This window comes from Suillus plorans, assembly GCF_016647745.1.
Source record: "Suillus plorans strain S12 chromosome Unknown HD556scaffold_117, whole genome shotgun sequence".
Taxonomy (NCBI): Eukaryota; Fungi; Basidiomycota; class Agaricomycetes; order Boletales; family Suillaceae; genus Suillus; species Suillus plorans.
In genome coordinates, this window is record NW_024537501.1 from 9,690 (window position 1) to 28,630 (window position 18,941).

Sequence of the window (18,941 nt, forward strand, 5' to 3'; positions counted from 1 at the left end):
CTATCGTAATGTGTTAGATGCGCACATTCTCACTGACACTGGAAACCTTGCTAATGGTCCTCCTACTGAGCATGCACGCACTCGTGCAAGCCTCCGTCGTGACCAGATTGCTAGTGAGATGTGGGAGGCCTACAACAGGGAAAGGATTCAGAGGGGGGAGCAGGCAATCATAGAACCACTAGTACTGTAGTCGCATTAATACCATAGCCGTTCGGACCCTCATCGATGACTATGATCCAAAGTATCTCTGTCAAATGATGACATTGTTGTCAGATTAAGACCAGACCCTCATCGATGACTATGATCCAAAGTATCTCCGTCAAATGATGACATTGTTGTCAGATCAAGACCGGACCCTTATCGATGACTATGATCCATAGAAACAGTGATATTACTTTGCTACTACAAGTACAATACAAGAGAACACAACACGACAAGAATACATGTAATGCTACTTTGAATGCTGCTCTAAAAACAACCGCCGAAGACTATCTACCTCAATAGCGAGATAAATATCAATGATAGCGATGTCGGCCTGAAATTTATTCAAGATATTGAGTAGTTGTACGTCCTCTAGACCCTCACTCTGCAACTTTTTCACTGCCTTCTGCCTGTGCAAAGGGATGGGATCTACTGATCGCGCCAAGGTGTTGGAGGTGTTGGCCTCAAGAGTATTGGCCGCACGCTCAAACGTCGTGTTAAGACCGCCAATACTAGTCCCCATCTGCTGGATGGCCACAGGCATCGTCAGGCGTGCAGACTTCGCCGAGTCTCCCGATTTCGTTGAATGTGGGGGGCGGGTAACGATATCAAGCGTACTTTCGTCATCATCAATCATCTTCCGTTTAATGGAAGCTGTTGATGATGGCGCACTAACATGGACCGACTCAAGGGAGGGTTGCTGTGCAGCGTCGAATGGAGGGAGGCTCTCTGGGGTGAGGGGGGTTGCGCGCTGGCCGCCTGAAATAGAGCCGGGGAACTCGATCCCATCGAGTGCATCTCCAAGGTCCATCATATGGACCTCGTCAAAGGAAAGGGAGGTGACTGCGCTGCTAGAAGAAGGCGAAGGAATGATGGGAGGTGGTGTTGCGATGGTGGCAAAGAACGAGTTGTTGTTACCTGGCTTGACAGGTATGAGACCTTTCAGTGCCTCATAGTGCTTCCAACCCTTGTCCCGGAGGCCTTTGACCTTTGGATTTTTCTATTGATTCATAGTAATTAGCATTGTCGTAGTAGTTTGATGCGAATTAAAATCACTTTACCTTCACAAAGTCGGTCCACATGTTTTCAGACTCTGGAGTGATCGAAGCTCCATGTTCCATGCTGTAAGATAGTCCAGAAGTGTTGGCCACTTTGTCGACGACGTTGAATGTACCACGGAGCTGAAACTCGATCATTAGTGAGGGTACCAAGGCTGATATAGTAGTAGTACATACCCGCCCCCATTTTGATTGACATGCTGCCGCTGTTTTGCTTGCACCCGAGTAGGGGTGTTTTTCCATTTCAGCGGCAGCAGCAACCCAAAACGTGTGATCAAAGTTCATACCATCACCACCTTGTGAGCGGTTGGTGGTGACATACTGGATGAGGATGGTTTCATCTGCTTCCGTCCACACACACCAATCTCTTGCTTCCGTTAGCTCTGCACCACCACGGGCACTTTTTCTGCCCCGAGACATCCTGTAAGAGTTGCGATGATGGATAGATTGTAGACGGGTAACAGGCATGCCTACTACTACTTAGTATTGATTGATTAATAAGGTTGGTCACACTGTGACCAGCACGGTCCTATGATTATGAAAGCAAAATATAGATTCTAAACCTGCGTAAACTGGCGCAAATTTGAGCTATCTTGTCATGTGCTGTCGTCAATTACAAGTCTGCAAAGCTATCCTCCTCAAACTCATTCATCCCATCCTCCCCATCTTCCGGACCGAAGTCATCAATCTCATTAGTTTCTTCATCTGCACCATCCTCGTCAAGGACTTGATCAAGGCCGGAGTATCCATATTCGTCCATCTCGTCGGCAACAGTGTCGTCTACCATCGCTTCAAAGGGAGCTGGAACTTCATCCCCGTCCTCGTCGTCCGTGCTGTCTGTCTCCTCCTCGCTATCATCTGTTTCCTCCTCGCTATCATCTCCACTCCCATTGTCTCCCTCCTCATCCATATTCTCATCTTCTTCAGAGCCCTCATCGTCTTCTGATCCATGGCGCTCTTTCTCTCTTTAGAAGGGGATCCTATCCAACTCATCACGATCATCAAGCAGGCATGATGTCTCTTCGTGTGGACTTGTGGCCCACACCTCCTCCGCGGAAGCGCATGAACATGTCTCGGTCGACGAACCTGGTAATTTATCAGACTTGATTCATTTCGTTAGTGGGAAATAACTGACATGTTGACACAGTACCAGTCCCAATCCTCGTCATTGTCAGCTGCTTGATGGGCAATGGATGGTCCCAACAGTGCAGTCGTACGTAGATGTCGAAAGGCTGGGATAAGTTGCACACCACGAACAACAAGGTCAGGATCAAGGAACCCGAAGGCTGATTCATCGTTTCCATCATAAAACCCAACTCGTGGCAGCCGTTTTGCTGCCCAACCTGTTGGGGCAGTGATGTCACGAGCGAACCAGCGGACCCACAAAAAGTCGACACACTTTATAGTGGGACGTGCACCTTGTCTCATGCAGCGGATATTGGCATGAAAGATGCCGACAACCCGGGCGTACCAGTATGGATGAGAGTCTTCCTGGTCATGAGCAAGAACCATGATGTCTGCATGTGTGCGGGGGTTGAGGGAGTCCTGAGCACGCCGCAAGTCGTAGGTGGTATAGTTGACGCGAAGCACTTTGTGACGATAGATCCAGTTGTTGATGATTATGACAGAGTTCTGTTCTGCAGCAGTAAACGAAGTTTCATCTCCATCATAGGCCAACCCTGATAAGCGACCCAGAAGGTGGTCTTTGAGGCGCGGAAGAAAATTCTAGTTACATCTGGTGAGCAAATACATTTGTCGTTATATGAGTATCAGAGACCTACATTTGTGGCCTGGTCATTTCTATTCTTTCTGAGCCAGGAAGAAACATCCCAGTAGTGTTTCTGTGACGAGGACATTTGATAATGGATCTCTGGTGAGCAATGCGGCAGTGGATCCTGGTCAACAAAATGAAGACTTGGACGAAGATCCTCTGTCTCAGGCTGTAAGTGATCCTCTCTTGCAGCTTCCCTTTCACGGTTGACCTCTCTCATCCTTTGCAAAATGCGCTCACGGCGCTGAAGTCTTGCGATTCCACGGGCAAACTTATTCTTGTTGGTCCGTGCATAAAAGTGCTTGACTCGGCGATGTTCGAGTTCACCCTAACACTACCATTAGTGGATCATTTCAAGTTATTCATGGATTCCGATACTCACCACTTGCGTAGAGTAGTTGTCTGTAGTCCCATACTGCCAAATTGACTTGACATAGTCCCCGAGAGCATGGAGTTTGTAAGTCGAGAGGTTGAGGAGCCGTTGCTTGGAGGAGCCATCACCTTCAGCATCAGTATTTGTCCCTTCTGACCTTTTGTTCTTTCCTTTAGATGCTTTAAGACGCCGACACCGTGCACGAGCAGCTGTTTCACGTGGTAGATCTTGAGTAGCAAACTTTTTGCATGTGTTGTCGCGGAATCGCCGGAGAGCCTTTCCTAGCTGTGTCGTAGAGTTATCAAAATGATAGAGTGTTGTCTCTGTGTGCATACGAAGCTTCCCGAATGAGTGCCAGGTGGCCAGCTCAAACAGAAGGTTGAGGATTGAGTCATTGAACGGTTCTGGTAGAAGACCATCAAATACTGGCATCGCACACTGCCAGCATTGATCAACATGGCGGCAGCTGTATTACTTATATTCCTACCTGAAGCAGGTCTTCGAAATCACGCGCTGCGAGTTTCGTAAGACCTGACACATTGTCACTAAACTTGCGGATGGTATCACGTCCAAATGTTGGCACGAGACGATACCTGAATTATGATGGACACGCATATATATGAGAAGAAACGACTTACCACTCATTGAGATCTTGCACAGCAGTACCTCCATATGAATACAAAATTCGGAGAAGATGAGTAAGGGTTGCCTTCCATACTCCCAACTCAAACTCGTGCATAAAGTCAGGCACGAGCATCGAGTGGAAATCAAAACCGAACTTGGAGAGCTTCTCTGAAAAGGCATTCTGATACTCACAGTTAGTAAACTTTGAAAGCTCAATTCAAATCATACATACACGAATAGGTGCCACAGAGGTGGTACCGATGATTCTCTCAATTGCAGAGCTGACTACACTATAGCCTCGAACGAATATGAGTTCACGGGCCCGTTCAATGAGACTACGCCGTGGATGATTGTCGACTCGAGAATTCCTGGTGCGCTGTCGTCGATCGAACTTTGTCCCTAATTTGAAAATGTTGTCTTTGCTAACAAGACACCGCGGGCATGGACACCTCCCAAGGAATTTCATGCACGCAAGTAGAACCCTGACATTGCGGAGATTAGTATGGTGCAATCAAGTAAGATGTGAAACAGACTTCTCTGGATAATCAGCAGAATAAGTGAAAAAATGAGGAAACACACGACGAGAGACTCCATCAGGGAACTTGACAACGAAGCCATGTTCATATGCATCTATGAAATCGGCATCGAGTAGGAAGCGCCAAACGGCCTGCATTAATTCACGTTTGCAGTGCGTGAGCACTGCTCCTGTGGCACTACGACCAAAAGTCTTCTTGTAGAAGTCTTGGATAGTATCTGATAGCTATACACATAATTAGTTCGTGTCTTGAGTTCAAATAGTAAAGACGGACCTTTGGAATATATGCGAGATGATGTGCTGCAAACGATGTTGGCTTGCCACGAATGTACTTTGACTGATTGCCAATAAACAAGTATATCGGCCACAGAGAAGCATTTCCGAAACTCGCTAGATGAGTAGAGTCGGACCAGAGCATGATCGCACCAATGACAGTTTCCAAGTTACAGCCCGGTTCATTTGGCTGCGAGTTGAGCTTCTCATGCTCTTGAAGCATGGCGTCAGACGTATACAACTCAGTAATGATCCTCTCTGGAGGTTCGTCATCGTCAGGTTGCCAGAATAGTTTGTATGGCTTTGTGTGAAACGTCTTCGCTGCAACCTCCTGGTATGCAGATTTGAGGACTTCCAATGGCTTGCGGTAATAAAGCCCGTTAACTTCGAATTCAGGTGCGCAATCTTCAGAAGAGAACTTCTCTTTTTCGCACGGAAGTCGTATTTTCACTGAGGTCTCATGCCATCCATCAGAAGAAAATATGGATGAGGCAGGGTCATGTTGGGCCTTCTCGAGACGCGAGGTCTCCCTAGACGCATTGAAATCTAACAAATCCTCTCGGCAGAAATCCTCCGCTAAAATGACATCGTTGACTAGACGATTGAGATCTTGCAGTGATTTCGAGATCGATGAGTTGTAAAACCATGTCATGAGCCGAAAAACAGTGGCATTAAGGAATGGTGCGAAGTAGTCATGGTGGACTGCCTCGAGTGATTGTCCGAAGCCAGCATACCATGGCCGTTCGTAATCGGCGTCCCCATCAACATGCTGGAACGTTGAGGAGTCGCAGAGAGCATCAAAGTAGGCTGAATGTTCGGGGTCGTATGTTGGAAATGAATGAGGGTATTCACGAAAAAGGTCGAATGTATCAGTGTCCGTACGATGTTGCTCTGTAGGGGGGGCATGCTCCGAGGATGGTCTGTCATCAAAGTCCATGGCAATGTTGTCGGGGTCGTCAGGCACTGGTGCTGGCTCATCTGGCTCAACAGGAGGTGGGGCAGGAATTGGCAGGACTGGAACTTCGTCACGGTAACGTTTTGGGAGACGTATCTGGCGATTGGGACGCCCGGATGGTCGCGAGTCCATTTCAATATCTGGTACCTGTTCATATATGAATATCAAGTCTACGTTTTAAAAATAATACTCACTTCCTCAACACGAGGCTGCTGCTGTTGTCGTTGACGATGCTGTGCCTCACGTTCTTCTTCCTGTTGCCGTTCTTCCTCTGCACGGGCAGCTTCGGCAATTGCTTGTCGGCGCTCCAGCCGTTCAGTAAGCGCTGATGTCGTGGCTACATCACGCATGCGGCAGTACCTGCTGAGGTGCATGGAAAGTCCACGATCGCGAACTTCAACATTGCAGTTTGGACAGTTGACCATGGTGAGAACAGCAAGCAAAAATAATGAGACTGAGTAGAGCAGCATCGAGAGAGGCTGTTGGAGGGCTGTTGCATCAACGATTAGTATAATTGATAAGGCTTAAATACACATATGAGAACGGTCCGAAGGAATGTGTTTCAAAGGCATGAACCGAACCCGAAATAGGACTCGGACCGTACCTTTGAAACACAAACTGTTATTAGAGATGAAGTTTCCCTCGCAATCCTGTGCGAGACAGCGCCGATCTTGAAATGCCTTGCGAGGCTGCCGCGAGGTTGAAACAGTCTAGTAAGGCCTTATGAGACGAGTATGCGTACCTTGCGTGATGACGAACAAATACAATCAAGCCTCGGAACACATCATGTGGCCGTGGGAGACTCTCCGGACCTTGCCGGACCTCGTTAGATTTGGGCACTTTTGCTGATGTGACGACACGATTCGGCGCCAATCTACGCGCAGATTTTCTCCAATATTTTGTTACCGGTGGTGCCGCGTCCCGCTTCAATGCCACGTCACGGCCGCGGCACGAGTATGTCATGTATATCAATTGCGTCAGCTCTATCCAGCGTGTGTCCAAGACTCCGAGTCTCTCTCACTCACCCGTTGAATAACTAAGCCAAGAGACTGGGGGGTATAAAGCCATTTCTTTCTTCTCGTGAGTTCCAGTATCCGCCACCTTAGTAGCTACATCTAACATCATGGCCAAGAATCCCACACGCAAAATTGGCACCGACGATGTCTCTACCATTGGCTTTGGTGCCATGGGCATAGGAGCATTTTACGGTCAGACTGATTCAGATGAGGAGCGCTTCAAGGTGAAGCGCGAGCACCCTGCTGTATGCCACATTAATTCATGACTGCCCCTTTCAATAGGTTCTGGATAAAGCGTATGAACTCGGCTGCACTTTCTGGGACACTGCCAATGTCTATGGAGACAGCGAAGAGCTCATTGGCAAATGGTACGTCGTACTGCACTGTAACAGTAATAGCCCCTCACAAACCAGGAGCATAGGTTCAAGCTGAACCCCGAAAAGCGGAGCAAAATTTTCCTTTCTACAAAATTCGGTATCGTCATCAGTGGATCTGACAATAGAGGGGTTGACGGATCTCCAAAAAATGTTCACGAGTCATTTGCAAAATCACAAAGGTTGCTTGGTGTTGACAAGGTCGAGCTTTACTACTTGCACAGGTACGCCCAGCGTGTTAAACAGGTTACTCAACTTACTTTATCATCATCATCATGCAGACCTGATCAACAAACACCAATCGAAGTACGTCTCTGTTTGTGGGCTGATTGAAGTTTTCTAAAATCAGCTAGGAAACTGTCGGCGCCATGGCAGAACTTGTTAAGTAAGCGAACGTTCGACAGTTCCTAACACCCTAGCACATGCTCATCGCTGGGAAGACAGGGGAAAGTGAAGTATCTTGGGCTGTCAGAATGCAGTGCGGACACCTTGCGCCGTGCTCAGAAAGTGCACCCTATCGCTGCCGTCCAAGTGGAGTATTCGCCTTTCACCCTCGACATCGAGGACTCAAAGCTCAACATTCTAAACATGGCTCGTGAACTCGGAATCAAAATAATTGCCTACTCGCCTCTTGGGCGTGGTTTGATTACGGGACAGTATGTAAGTATGGCAGGCTGGTAAAACTCATTCGGACACTCACCGCATGAAAAGAAATCTCCAGATGACTTCGATTCTGATGATTTCAGGAGGATGGTTCCCAGGTATGTGTCATGTCAGTGCCTAGTGGGGGCTCACTCGAACTGTACTTGGTTAGATACTCGAAGGAGAACTTCCCGAACATATTGAAACTGGCAGATAACCTGAAGAAAGTGGGCGAGCAATATAATGCAACCGCGGGACAAGTCGCGTTGGCATGGCTTCTTGCCCAAGGTGAGGATGTCATCCCCATTCCGGGTACAAAGAAGATCAAGGTCAGTAGCTATATAACCTTGGGCGTTCATGGTTTTGACTTGCACAGTATCTCGAGGAGAACCTCGGTGCTATCGATGTGTCATTAAGTCCTGAATCAGTCCAGGAAGTACGTATTATTGCGGAGAAGGCTGATTGGGTGGTTGGGGATCGCTATCCTTTAGCGGATATGAAGGTGCTGTATGCAGAGACCCCACTTCCGAAGAGTACCTGAACTGTGTCATGAATTTGAGCCCCATAGATACATTCTCAATGATTGCAACTGTACTTGTACGTACATGCAGCAATGTCAGATGCATGTTTCGGTCGACCGATGATAAACGGCAGTACTATGCTGAACTTGCGTACACTCGAACGTCCTACTGTGACTTTCGTATTTGTGAGGACACCCCTTCGGTTGGCTTTTCGATGATATATTGTGTTTATAGTGGCAAATTATGCATATTAGCATCGTCTCTGCAAATAGACAATGCATCTCTTCGCGTTCTCATTCTTGACAATGCTGTGTATAATTGACCGTGAACGAAGGGGTCAGCCCGGAGGTCGAGTACCAGCGTCAAACCTTGACATCATGTCTTCATTTCACTGTCCATGAAGAACGTTTTGGATAAAATGCGGGGGATGCAGTGGCTTTCGAATGTATTGAGAAGTTGGGGTCGACAATGAGGCGCGCACACGCACTTTTGGCCAATACAATTTCTATGGATTAACCGTGACATTGCAAGGTAGTTGGGGGTGCGCTATGATGCGTTCCGTCGGCTTCTTTCAGGCTGTCTGAACTAAAATAATATTCGTGCTTTAATGCCGCTGTATGTAGTACAGATCAAAAGTGTGTTTGGCAAGAGCCCTGGAAATAAACAACACGTTGCCAACGCCTGATCAGACGTTACTTAAGTACATCGAGTAGTTCCACCGATACTCGGTGCCGAAGGTCTGACTAATGCGATTCGACGAACGCGCAGATTTTCTCCAGATATATACAATTTGTGAAATCTCACAAGAGAACCATAGGCCAAAATGACATCTGGACTTCCTCCTGGGCTCGAAGGAAACCTCGTAGAATACGTTCAAGGGGGAGTGGCAGACTGGCTGCCATTCGACCACAAGCGGTTCTATACCAACGCGTTCATCATCCAGGGCGATAAGGTGTGTACTAGCATTACACAGTCCACCCATCCGAGGAGAACGCTTCAGATTCCCAGATCCTCCTCGGGTTGAAGAAACGTGGATTTGGCATCAACAAGTAAGCAAGCTTCCGTATATTCGTCACAATTACGGAGAGTGATTTTGGAACCCACAATAACAGGTACAATGGGTTTGGTGGCAAGGTGGAACCAGGAGAGACGCTCGCTGAAGCTGCGATGCGCGAACTTAAAGTCTTTCAAATCCATTTCTATAACACAAGGGCCAGATATTGACTTGCGATTCAGGAAGAAGCCGGTATTGATGCGCCCCTCGAGCACGCAGGATCACTGTTGTTCGTGACAAACGCTGTTGGATGGGCTTTCCAGATCGAGATATTTTCTGCCCGTTCATACTCAGGAACACCTACAGAGTATGTCCTTTTTGGCTGCGCAACGGCGGTATTTGTTAAATTCAAGGACTGGCCCCAGGTCAGACGAAATGCGACCGAAGTGGTTCTCATTTGAGTCACCCGCTACGTCTGATGCAGACGCGATACTGCCACCGATCCCGTATGAAATGATGTGGGATGGTGATGCTTACTGGCTGCCCCTCCTAGTGCAAGGGCGAAAATTTGTTGGCCGAATTGATTCTGTAACACAAGACGATGGTGAATTCGCGATGACGAAGCACTGGTTTAGCACTGTCATTTCAGATGACTGAATGGATTCACACCACTATCTACAAAGAAATCACAGTTCAGTTACTTACCAATTCAAACTTGGGAGAGGGTGGGCATGCTAAAGACCGGTTGATCGCAGACCTCATTCTAAACAATCACATTTAAGCAATCATGTATTAATCATTGTCAGCAGGATATTGGGCAAACACACAAGTAATATAACTGCTCAGATACAGCTGTGAGGGTAACAGCAAAATGTTGGGGGCGTGAAGTACAGCTAAACATTATTAAGTCCATGGATCTATATCTCGGCGTCACCTGCATCATCTAGTAGACATCTAAGTTTGATAAAGACATCACTGCCTACAAAATCATCAGCAAGTCCGAACGATGCATGAATACTTGGTCGAACTCACCCCACCCGTCAAGCGAAAATACATCCAATGAACCACCGAAATATCTAAGAAGTCGATATGAGAGAGACTACACACAGATGAAAAGAAAAGGCGAACACACTTTGCATACAACCGACTCAAAGGGAGCCCATACCCTAAACCTGCAATTGTTCCAAGGCCCACCTGGATACCCTTCTCTGTAATCTCGCCAAAAAGGTTCCCGCCTTCCCCTGCACCACCACTCCCGATGGCTGCGCTCCCTCCAATATGCTGTGCGGCGTAGGGCCCACCGTCTACGTTATGGTCGTCGGCATGCCCTGCGGTAGTGAAAGCATATGAGAATATACGAGCCATGTTGGACGCTGAGACGCCACCACCCTGGTCGCGAATTCGAATTGATAGGAATGGATGGGATGAAGTAGGGGGTGAGATAGTGATTTGTACGGGTGGTAGGGGGTGGGATGAAGCGAGGCCATGAAGCTTGTGGTGGTGCTCTACGGTAGCGCGGAACGCATTCTTGAGCATTTCGGTGAGGATATATTCAAGGTGCACAGGGACATAGCTGGTAAGTGGAGGATGATTATATTGATAGGTTCTGCTATAGATATATTAAACTTACGTGAATGTGGCTTCTGGACACCCGTCGATTGTGATGTTGGGGCTTGCGCCAAGGGTAGCTTCGCATAATTCGCTGACGAATGCGCCACACATGCGGACCATGGCCGCGGGGGAGCACTTTGGATCAATCACACCATTGTGCAAGAGCACGCCAGTCTCTGCGGCCCCTGGATCCGTAGCAAGTGCGTGTGAGAGCGCGATATGTTGTTCAGCAATCAAGCGTACAGAGATGCGGGATCTGATAGCACCATCGAGGAAGTTGGATATTTGAGTTGGGGACATGTACCGCGAGCACTCTTGAAATCTAAGAGTTGTTGAAGTCAGGTTGATCATTCGAAGCACAACTACCAGCGCACCCCTTGGCCATGGTTGGTATATCGTTTCTATGTCTCTGCACAAGTATATCTAGCTCATCGACAAAATGTTTATTGTCCTCAAGTGTGTGCACTTCAGGATAAGTGGCGAGTAAATTAAAGCTGTCTCTGTGACCGTTGAGAGTTCGTGTAACATATGGATTAGTGCCGACAATGAATGGCAACCCCTCCAGGGCGCGGACGCGCTGGGCCATACGTCTTGGTATCTCCGAGAGTACGTACGTTACTGAGCGCAACACAGATGCAGGTGTTAAAGGGTTCCCGAAGGACACGAGGGTTGAAAGCGTTAGAGGAAGTGGCGGATGTGCTGCGAACGAGTCGAGAAGTCGAGCAGATTCAGCGGACGGTGGCGACGGTGCACGACGAACATGGTACCGCCGCCGTTGGATGGTGCGCACTGTGAGGGCGCGCACTGGAAGGTTGGTCGTCATCATCATCATTGTACGGAACTAGACCGCTACTAGTTCCGAGTCAAGCTCTCGAGTCTCCCCTGAGTAGTAAGTAGTAACAGTTCAGTGCAATATTCGGTGCAGTTCTAAGCTAACAAGCATGTCGACATTAGTACCTCCGAATTATGGCATCCATATAAGACGATGCCATGGTAGACGTTGCATGTCCTAGTATATATGTACCAGACAATTTGAAACGGTGTCCTCCTCAGCATGATACTTGGTCATGAATATTTAATGCACACAAGGAGCACAAATCTGCGCAAAAAGGGTCTTGAAGGGCATCAAAGAACAGTCGAGCGCAGGCCCACATGAACATTGAGCTGTATGGAACCTCGTGCCCATTCGACATGGAGATCACGGTAAAAGCTTTGTTAGGAAAGTCTGAGTTAATACGAAAGTGGTCGAGACTCGAGTGTGCTCAGTGCTGCAGTCCTTGTCCACAAGATAATGCTCAAGCGGTCCATGAAAATGCGTGATTTGAGAGAATGATACATGCAAGTTTAAAGTCAAATAATCTAGTTGTACACTTGATATAGAGGTCTGCGGTTGCAAAATATGATGAGATTTCTTCAGGCAAAATATGAACAATAGCTTACGTTGACGAGAACTTCGTCCCTTGTCGCACGACCTTCTCTACAGCATCGAGGAAGTCGCGCTCCGTAGCGACCTTCCGCCGGGCACGAATTGCAAACATGCCAGCCTAGATAGGATACAATTATAATATGTTTAGTGCTGAAGATGGTCAATTCTCACCTCTGTTGCAACTGAGCGAAGTTCAGCACCCGTCGTATTGGGACATAATCGAGCAATCAGGTCGAATCGGATATCGCGTTCGACGCTCATACTGAAGAAAGTTATCAGCTAGCTGATAAGTGTGGACGTGTAGTCTCCAACCTTCGAGCATGAATCTTGAGAATATGAGCCCTCCCCTCATTATCAGGCAGTGAAAACTCCACCCGCCGATCAAGTCGACCGGGACGTAATAATGCAGGGTCAAGAGTATCTGGTCGATTTGTGGCCATGAGCACTTTGATATTCCCTCGGGGGTCAAATCCATCCAGCTGGTTAATCAACTCCAGCATTGTGCGCTGCACCTCATTGTCACCACCAGCGCCATCATCAAATCGCGCCCCACCGATAGCGTCGACTTCGTCAAAGAAAATAATACAAGCTTTCTTTGAACGGGCCATCTCAAACAACTCGCGAACCATTCGTGCACCCTCGCCGACATACTTTTGCACAAGTTCTGAGCCAATGACGCGGATGAAGGTGGCATCTGTGCGATTGGCGACTGCGCGTGCACAAAGAGTTTTGCCGGTTCCTGGTGGCCCAAAGAGAAGGACTCCCTTTGGTGGATCGATACCGAGCTTGACGAAGCGCTCAGGCTTGGACAGTGTCAGTGATTCAGCATGACTGAGCGTAATAACAACTCACTGATAGTAGCGGCGTCTCAACGACTTCACGCAGCTTCTCGATTTGCTCTTTGCATCCACCAACGTCCGAGTACGTTACGTCGGGCTTCTCCTCAACCTGCATCATCGTCACCGAAGCATCAATCTTGGGTGGCAGTGGGATTTGGATTTGGTATTTATTCCGGTCCACACTGTTGAAATGTTAGTGCACCAGCTTTTTGTACAAGTAATTCTGCACACCCCACACGCATACCCTCTTCGATATCTGTCGGGGCGACTCGATCACCGAGACCAACAACGAATTTAGCTATTTGTTTGATGTTAATGACATATTTGTCCTGCTCGTCGGCCCCCTTCTGGCCTTGAGCGGCACCGACAGGGTTGACGGCGCGTGCGGCCTCGGCTTTCTTGGGATCAACAGGAATGATTTTAGTACACCGCGCAACTTGCAATGGATGAGCTCCCATGCGTTGTCGGTCAACTGGAAGATCCCAGAGATTTGGCGGAGCAAGGCCTGTGTCAGACTCCTTCACGCCTGCATTGAAATGAGTCCATGAACGGCGCGGGCAAAGTTGTGCGCACCAAGCTTTTCGTCTATCCGCTTCTGCACTTCCTTGATGTCATGTTCTGTCTTCTTCAACTTGGCGGCGTATGCGCCTTGACCCTGCAGAGAATGCGTTGGTAGGTGGACAAAGCATACGGATATTGTACTTACATAGGTTTTGAGGATCTGGATATCGCTAGTTGTAAGAGCTAAGAGGTGTTAGAACAGAACATAAGTGGGGAATACAATTGACACACCTTGAATCTTCTCCTCCTTGTCATCGGCCTTCTTCTCGTCTGCAGGAAATCAGTGACGCACAATGGACTTGTCAAGCTGTACATACATTTCTCCCAATCACTACATAAATATCGTTAGCGTGAAATAGAAAAGGCGTGCTGAATGGGCTTACGCTTTTGGAGGCATCGTGTCGGATGGTGAAAGAAGTGTTCCTGACGGAGAGAACGGCGAGCAAGTACAGACTGCTTATGCTATGGGACGCGTCACTGCGGGTAACGCGCCTCGGCAACCACCGAGGATATTCATACCCCGCTTTGGGCATGCTGCCCCGGTAAGCTCGACCCACAGCTTGTAGTTGTGTACGATGGCAGGTGCTCTCCAGAACGCAAAGCGCGACCTCCCAAAAATCCAAGATGAAGACCATGAATCTCGCTTTGGTCACGTGTATGGCGTTTCAGGGCCTGTTGTCATTGCAGAGAACATGATTGGAGCTGCTATGTACGAGCTTGTTCGCGTCGGCCATGACGAGCTCGTCGGAGGTGCGCAGCCTTGGTACTGGAACGAAGCGAGACTCATTAGTCGTAGAGGTCATTCGAATAGAGGCAGATAAAGTAACGATTCAGGTGTACGAGGAGACGTCTGGCGTGACCGTCGGTGACCCTGTCCTAAGGACAGGTAAACCGCTCAGTGTTGAGTTGGGTCCAGGTGCGTTACTCAAATGATGTACCATGCATTGTGCTTTCTCAGCTCTCCACAGGTCTGATGGGTAATATTGTCGATGGTATTCAGAGACCACTCCGAGTAAGCGTTCATTTCAGCCGCGTAGATAACTTATTTAATGGGATACAGTCCATCCAAGAACTGTCCAAATCAATCTACATACCTCGTGGTATCAACACAGAGGCACTGGATCGCTCGATATCCTGGGACTTCACTCCTGCCGCATACAAGGTGATTCGACACTGATCGAACATTAGTAATGTACTGATTGATATGTGTAAGGTCGGCGATCACATATCAGGAGGTGACATCTTTGGCGGTGTTTACGAAAACTCGCTCGTCGACAACCACAAGATCATGCTTCCTCCCCGTGCTCTCGGTACTATCACCCGCATCGCAGAAAAGGGCAGCTATACAGTCGATGTGCGTTCGCAGCACAATTACATCCATAAACTCTGTACCTGATTGTCTTCATTAGGACATCGTGTTAGAGACCGAGTTCGAGGGTCGGACAACAAAGCACTCCATGATGCAGTTGTGGCCAGTCCGTGCCCCTCGACCCGTTGCCGAGAAACAGACCGCCGATTTTCCCTTGTTGACTGGTCAGCGCATCCTGGATGCACTTTTTCCGTGTGTGTATTCCACTATCAATGGTTCACCGCTGACAGGTGTATAGATGCGTGCAAGGCGGCACCACTGCCATCCCTGGTGCTTTTGGTTGTGGCAAGACCGTCATCTCGCAAGCGCTCTCCAAGTTCTCGAATAGCGATATCATCATCTACGTCGGATGTGGTGAGCGAGGAAATGAGGTGCGTTATCCAAGATGTCTCAAATTGCTTCGTCCCTCAAATACCATTTCTAGATGGCTGAAGTGTTGATGGAGGTGATATCACTGCCTATCCAATATAAGCACACACTGACGTCCCTTAGTTCCCTGAACTTACAATGGAGATTGGCTCTCGCCAAGAACCCATTATGAAGCGTACCACACTCGTTGCTAACACTTCCAATATGCCAGTTGCAGCTCGCGAGGCCTCGATTTATACCGGCATCACACTCTCAGAATACTTCCGGGATCAGGGTTCAAACGTCGCAATGATGGCAGATTCAACATCACGCTGGGCTGAGGCGCTACGTGAAATTTCGGGTCGTCTGGCAGAGATGCCGGCTGATTCAGGATATCCTGCCTACCTGTCGACCAAGCTGGCGAGCTTTTATGAGCGTGCCGGGAAAGTGAAGTGTTTGGGTAGCCCAGCGAGGCAAGGAACAGTGTCGATTGTTGGGGCGTAAGTAGGAATTACTTCTGTGTGGACATTATCCTGATCACATTTTAGTGTGTCACCACCGGGTGGTGACTTCTCGGACCCCGTCACATCTTCTACACTTAGTATCGTGCAGGTCTTTTGGGGCCTCGACAAGAAGCTCGCGCAGCGCAAGCATTTCCCGTCTGTTAACTGGAACTTGTCGTACTCCAAGTACACAAAAGTGCTTGAGCCTTACTATGAGTCCAACTCACCAGGCTTCGTGTCTTTACGCATGAAAACGAAGGAGATTCTGCAGAAGGAGGAGGATCTCGCTGAGATCGTGCAACTTGTCGGGAAAAGCGCACTGGGAGAATCAGACAAAATTACGCTGGAGGTCGCGCGGATGCTCAAGGATGACTTCCTGCAGCAGAATGGCATGAGCGAGTACGACCGCTACTGTCCATTCTACAAGACTGCGGGAATGTTGAAGAATTTTGTCGCGTTCCACGATTCAGCGCTGAGAGCGGTGGCGCAAGGCGATCTGACGTTCGCGAGAATTAAGGATACTGCGAGTGATCTCATGTTTAAACTCTCACAAATGAAATTTGAGGTACGTATCTGTCATTCTCTTGTGATTATTTTCGCTTTATCGAGTTTGTCTGTCAGTCTCCCTCGCAAGGACAGGAACCTATCATGCAGAAGCTGGACGCGCTACACACGGAAATCCAGGACAAATTCCGCCAGATGGTAGAGTAGATCGAACATGCTCGCGGTCGGACGTTGTCATAACCCTTTGTAGCCCATAGCATAATACCAGTTATGATACACTCTGCACTCTGCAGTGCGTACATACTGACCTCGACGTAGAAACTTCTGCGAGTCTCAGCACTGTCCCTCTGTATCAGGTCTGATGATGCTGTGCAATAACGTTTACGCCCATTGTCGTCACGCGCAGTTGATGCCAGCGCCCGTGCTGCGGAGAGCATTAATATTAGGGATTATATAAGAGCCTCAGCCCCCATCTTCACCGTCCACAATTATCGATTCCACCGATACGTCAGAAATAGGCGCACTAATATGAGAATTCATAATCTTGTGCCCATACTCTGTGTTGGAGGCGCGTATGCTCTTCCTACGCTTTCCTGGCTTCCGCAATTTCCCGTCGAGGGGCTAGTTCGCTGCTGGGGCATATTTGCTCCCCTTTCGGAGGACAGGACAATTTACCAGGTTTTGAAAGACGACGAAAGGTCACTCGTTTAATGGTATCAGGTCTGACGCATACTCACAGCGTAGCAGGTACTCGCGTTTAGTCAAAGCCATCAACTTAAGCGACGGGGTCACCGACCTTTTGGACGACCCTGCAGCCAGGTAAGTACCCCTATGCCAGCGCCCCTCGCCTACTCGACGCTATTCCTCTCTAGCATCACTTTTTTTGCGGTTCCAAATACAGGTATTCCACATCGTCAGCCCTCGCACGGGGATGACGACGACAATCATCAACTCGATTTCGCATCTCTCGCACCTAAGCATGGGGATGAGCGTGATATCGCTTATGACCTTGGCCGCCTCGTCCTTCAGGTTGAAGAACTTGATAACATCCCTGAGTCTCGTGACAAGGACCACCGTAAGGAGGCACTTGGCCGCATCATTCGCGCTATCCTCGCGTATCACATCCTGCCTGAGAAGTTGGATTCTACTGCGCTCGTTCAAAACTCTACATACGCAACGAATTTGACATTGAATGATGGGAGCATGGACTATCAACCATTGCGCTTGAGTGTTCAGAGCACGATTGTTCCCCCTCGACTCAGGATTAATACCGTGGTAGATGTCATAAAGCGCGATACTGAGGCTAGCAATGGTGAGCGATTTGATACTGAATAATGGGCACATGCTTACGATTGACCAGGTGTCATCCACAGTATCAACATCCCACTCTTGCCTCCCCCTTCCTTGTTCAGTGAAATGTTTGCTTTTCCCGAAGTCTTCTCATACGTGGTAAGTTTGTAATCTTGTTCCTTTTTATTTGCTCCTCTTATACTTTACATTGTGCAGACGTCTGCTATTCAGCGCGTGGGCTTAACTGGCGCAGTTGATTATTGGCGGATTCCCGGCAAAGATTGTCATATATCATTCGTCGGCGCAGAAATTGCCACTTTCTTTGCCCCCACATCAGGAGCATTCCAGCGTCTTCCCAAGAAATTAAGATTTTTCTTATTTTCGCCCTTTGGCGCTAAAGCGCTCAGGAAACTTCTGGAGTATCATGTTGTGCCTCAACTCGTGCTGCACACAGGCGAGCATGCTTAAACAGTTGTCTTGTCGTGAATCTAACTTCATTTGTCCATAGACTACGTGCACAATGCTACATCTTATACTGCCTTCATTGATGACCAGGAAGCTGGCGTCTTCGTAGATTCTCCCAGTAACCCTTTATATGCCTACAATCTCACCCTTCCCACCCTGCTGGAGAACCATTCCTTAAATGTTCAGGTTGCCCGCTACAAAGCCAAGATTCCTCTTCCTGGTCCTGCCCGCTACTTCACCAGGTTTGTGGTCAACGGTCACGACGTTGGACCGTATGACATCCCCGCTCGGAATGGCGCTTTGCATGTCATTACGAACCTGCTCGACCCTCGTGGCCATCATAAAGAAAACCATAAACACCGTGGACATGAACATGAATCGGTTGACGTCGACTGGGAGGATTGGGAGGAGTGGCTGCCACAATGGGCCATGCAAGATTAAGTCCATGGAACTTGCGATGTGAATGTTGTCACGGTTTCGCTGATTATTCAAGCCATTGTACAGGTATGATTATGTGATGTAATTGTTTTCCGAGTTGAACTCGAAGTATATATTATATTTATGCCGTGTTCTACAATACACAGCAACATTGTAAGCACTGGTGTTATCTATCTACAAGTAAAAGATAACCAGGCTATATTACTGCATGTTTGTTCGCTGTACACATGTACAATATATTGGTCTCACT

At 48.3% G+C, this 18,941-nt stretch overlaps 6 protein-coding genes across 6 annotated transcripts; 4 read left to right on the forward strand and 2 right to left on the reverse strand.

Annotated features, from left to right (window-relative positions):
• Nucleotides 1-451: 451 nt before the first annotated feature.
• HD556DRAFT_1450967 (uncharacterized protein) lies at nucleotides 452-1,679 on the reverse strand (the record flags this gene model as incomplete). Its single annotated transcript, XM_041307861.1, has 3 exons — nucleotides 452-1,201; nucleotides 1,263-1,382; nucleotides 1,437-1,679. 3 exons carry the CDS (start codon nucleotides 1,677-1,679, stop codon nucleotides 452-454), a joined length of 1,113 nt encoding a protein of 370 aa, XP_041152629.1.
• Nucleotides 1,680-6,835: 5,156 nt separating this feature from the next.
• HD556DRAFT_1424238 (Aldo keto reductase) lies at nucleotides 6,836-8,463 on the forward strand. Its single transcript, XM_041304579.1, has 9 exons — nucleotides 6,836-7,030; nucleotides 7,089-7,174; nucleotides 7,228-7,404; nucleotides 7,462-7,486; nucleotides 7,534-7,565; nucleotides 7,621-7,840; nucleotides 7,892-7,941; nucleotides 7,995-8,151; nucleotides 8,199-8,463. Exons 1-9 carry the CDS (start codon nucleotides 6,914-6,916, stop codon nucleotides 8,361-8,363), a joined length of 1,029 nt encoding a protein of 342 aa, XP_041152630.1. The 5' UTR covers nucleotides 6,836-6,913; the 3' UTR covers nucleotides 8,364-8,463.
• Nucleotides 8,464-9,010: 547 nt separating this feature from the next.
• Nucleotides 9,011-10,128, forward strand: HD556DRAFT_1424252 (NUDIX hydrolase domain-like protein). The gene is made up of 5 exons (XM_041304580.1): nucleotides 9,011-9,295; nucleotides 9,352-9,392; nucleotides 9,456-9,525; nucleotides 9,580-9,704; nucleotides 9,763-10,128. The coding sequence occupies exons 1-5, from the start codon at nucleotides 9,167-9,169 to the stop codon at nucleotides 9,992-9,994; spliced, it is 597 nt and encodes a 198-aa protein (XP_041152631.1). The 5' UTR covers nucleotides 9,011-9,166; the 3' UTR covers nucleotides 9,995-10,128.
• On the reverse strand, nucleotides 10,129-14,345 carry HD556DRAFT_1279931 (uncharacterized protein). Its single transcript, XM_041299277.1, has 15 exons — nucleotides 14,158-14,345; nucleotides 14,092-14,105; nucleotides 14,006-14,044; nucleotides 13,920-13,957; nucleotides 13,787-13,868; nucleotides 13,445-13,739; nucleotides 13,227-13,395; nucleotides 12,687-13,177; nucleotides 12,546-12,636; nucleotides 12,389-12,492; nucleotides 11,796-11,800; nucleotides 11,323-11,737; nucleotides 10,968-11,270; nucleotides 10,370-10,910; nucleotides 10,129-10,316 (listed from the first exon to the last, which is right to left on the reverse strand). The coding sequence occupies exons 1-15, from the start codon at nucleotides 14,169-14,171 to the stop codon at nucleotides 10,281-10,283; spliced, it is 2,637 nt and encodes an 878-aa protein (XP_041152632.1). The 5' UTR covers nucleotides 14,172-14,345; the 3' UTR covers nucleotides 10,129-10,280.
• Nucleotides 14,346-14,349: 4 nt separating this feature from the next.
• Nucleotides 14,350-16,705, forward strand: HD556DRAFT_1250352 (ATP synthase alpha/beta family, nucleotide-binding domain-containing protein; the record flags this gene model as incomplete). The annotated part of the gene is made up of 11 exons (XM_041298915.1): nucleotides 14,350-14,524; nucleotides 14,571-14,690; nucleotides 14,743-14,786; nucleotides 14,835-14,936; nucleotides 14,988-15,128; nucleotides 15,184-15,341; nucleotides 15,382-15,514; nucleotides 15,568-15,588; nucleotides 15,636-15,991; nucleotides 16,040-16,559; nucleotides 16,616-16,705. 11 exons carry the CDS (start codon nucleotides 14,350-14,352, stop codon nucleotides 16,703-16,705), a joined length of 1,860 nt encoding a protein of 619 aa, XP_041152633.1.
• Nucleotides 16,706-17,026: 321 nt separating this feature from the next.
• On the forward strand, nucleotides 17,027-18,694 carry HD556DRAFT_1435244 (FAS1 domain-containing protein; the record flags this gene model as incomplete). Its single annotated transcript, XM_041305399.1, has 6 exons — nucleotides 17,027-17,196; nucleotides 17,246-17,317; nucleotides 17,371-17,810; nucleotides 17,859-17,947; nucleotides 18,005-18,242; nucleotides 18,297-18,694. The coding sequence occupies 6 exons, from the start codon at nucleotides 17,027-17,029 to the stop codon at nucleotides 18,692-18,694; spliced, it is 1,407 nt and encodes a 468-aa protein (XP_041152634.1).
• Nucleotides 18,695-18,941: the final 247 nt, after the last annotated feature.

What these genes read in the sequence shown, in the direction of transcription:
- HD556DRAFT_1424238 (XM_041304579.1), top strand. Translation starts at nt 6,914, where the DNA reads ATGGCCAAGAATCCCACACGCAAAATTGGCACCGACGATGTCTCTACC. An exon ending in GCCATGGCAGAACTTGTTAA is followed by an intron (nt 7,566 to 7,620) that starts GTAAGCGAACGT and finishes ATCGCTGGGAAG; the next exon opens with ACAGGGGAAAGTGAAGTATC. An exon ending in GTTTGATTACGGGACAGTAT is followed by an intron (nt 7,841 to 7,891) that starts GTAAGTATGGCA and finishes CCGCATGAAAAG; the next exon opens with AAATCTCCAGATGACTTCGA.
- HD556DRAFT_1424252 (XM_041304580.1), top strand. Translation starts at nt 9,167, where the DNA reads ATGACATCTGGACTTCCTCCTGGGCTCGAAGGAAACCTCGTAGAATAC. An exon ending in CGTGGATTTGGCATCAACAA is followed by an intron (nt 9,393 to 9,455) that starts GTAAGCAAGCTT and finishes CCACAATAACAG; the next exon opens with GTACAATGGGTTTGGTGGCA. An exon ending in CTGCGATGCGCGAACTTAAA is followed by an intron (nt 9,526 to 9,579) that starts GTCTTTCAAATC and finishes CTTGCGATTCAG; the next exon opens with GAAGAAGCCGGTATTGATGC.
- HD556DRAFT_1279931 (XM_041299277.1), bottom strand. An exon ending in GAAGAGGGTATGCGTGTGGG is followed by an intron (nt 13,396 to 13,444) that starts GTGTGCAGAATT and finishes ACATTTCAACAG; the next exon opens with TGTGGACCGGAATAAATACC. An exon ending in TTCGCTCAGTTGCAACAGAG is followed by an intron (nt 12,493 to 12,545) that starts GTGAGAATTGAC and finishes TATCCTATCTAG; the next exon opens with GCTGGCATGTTTGCAATTCG.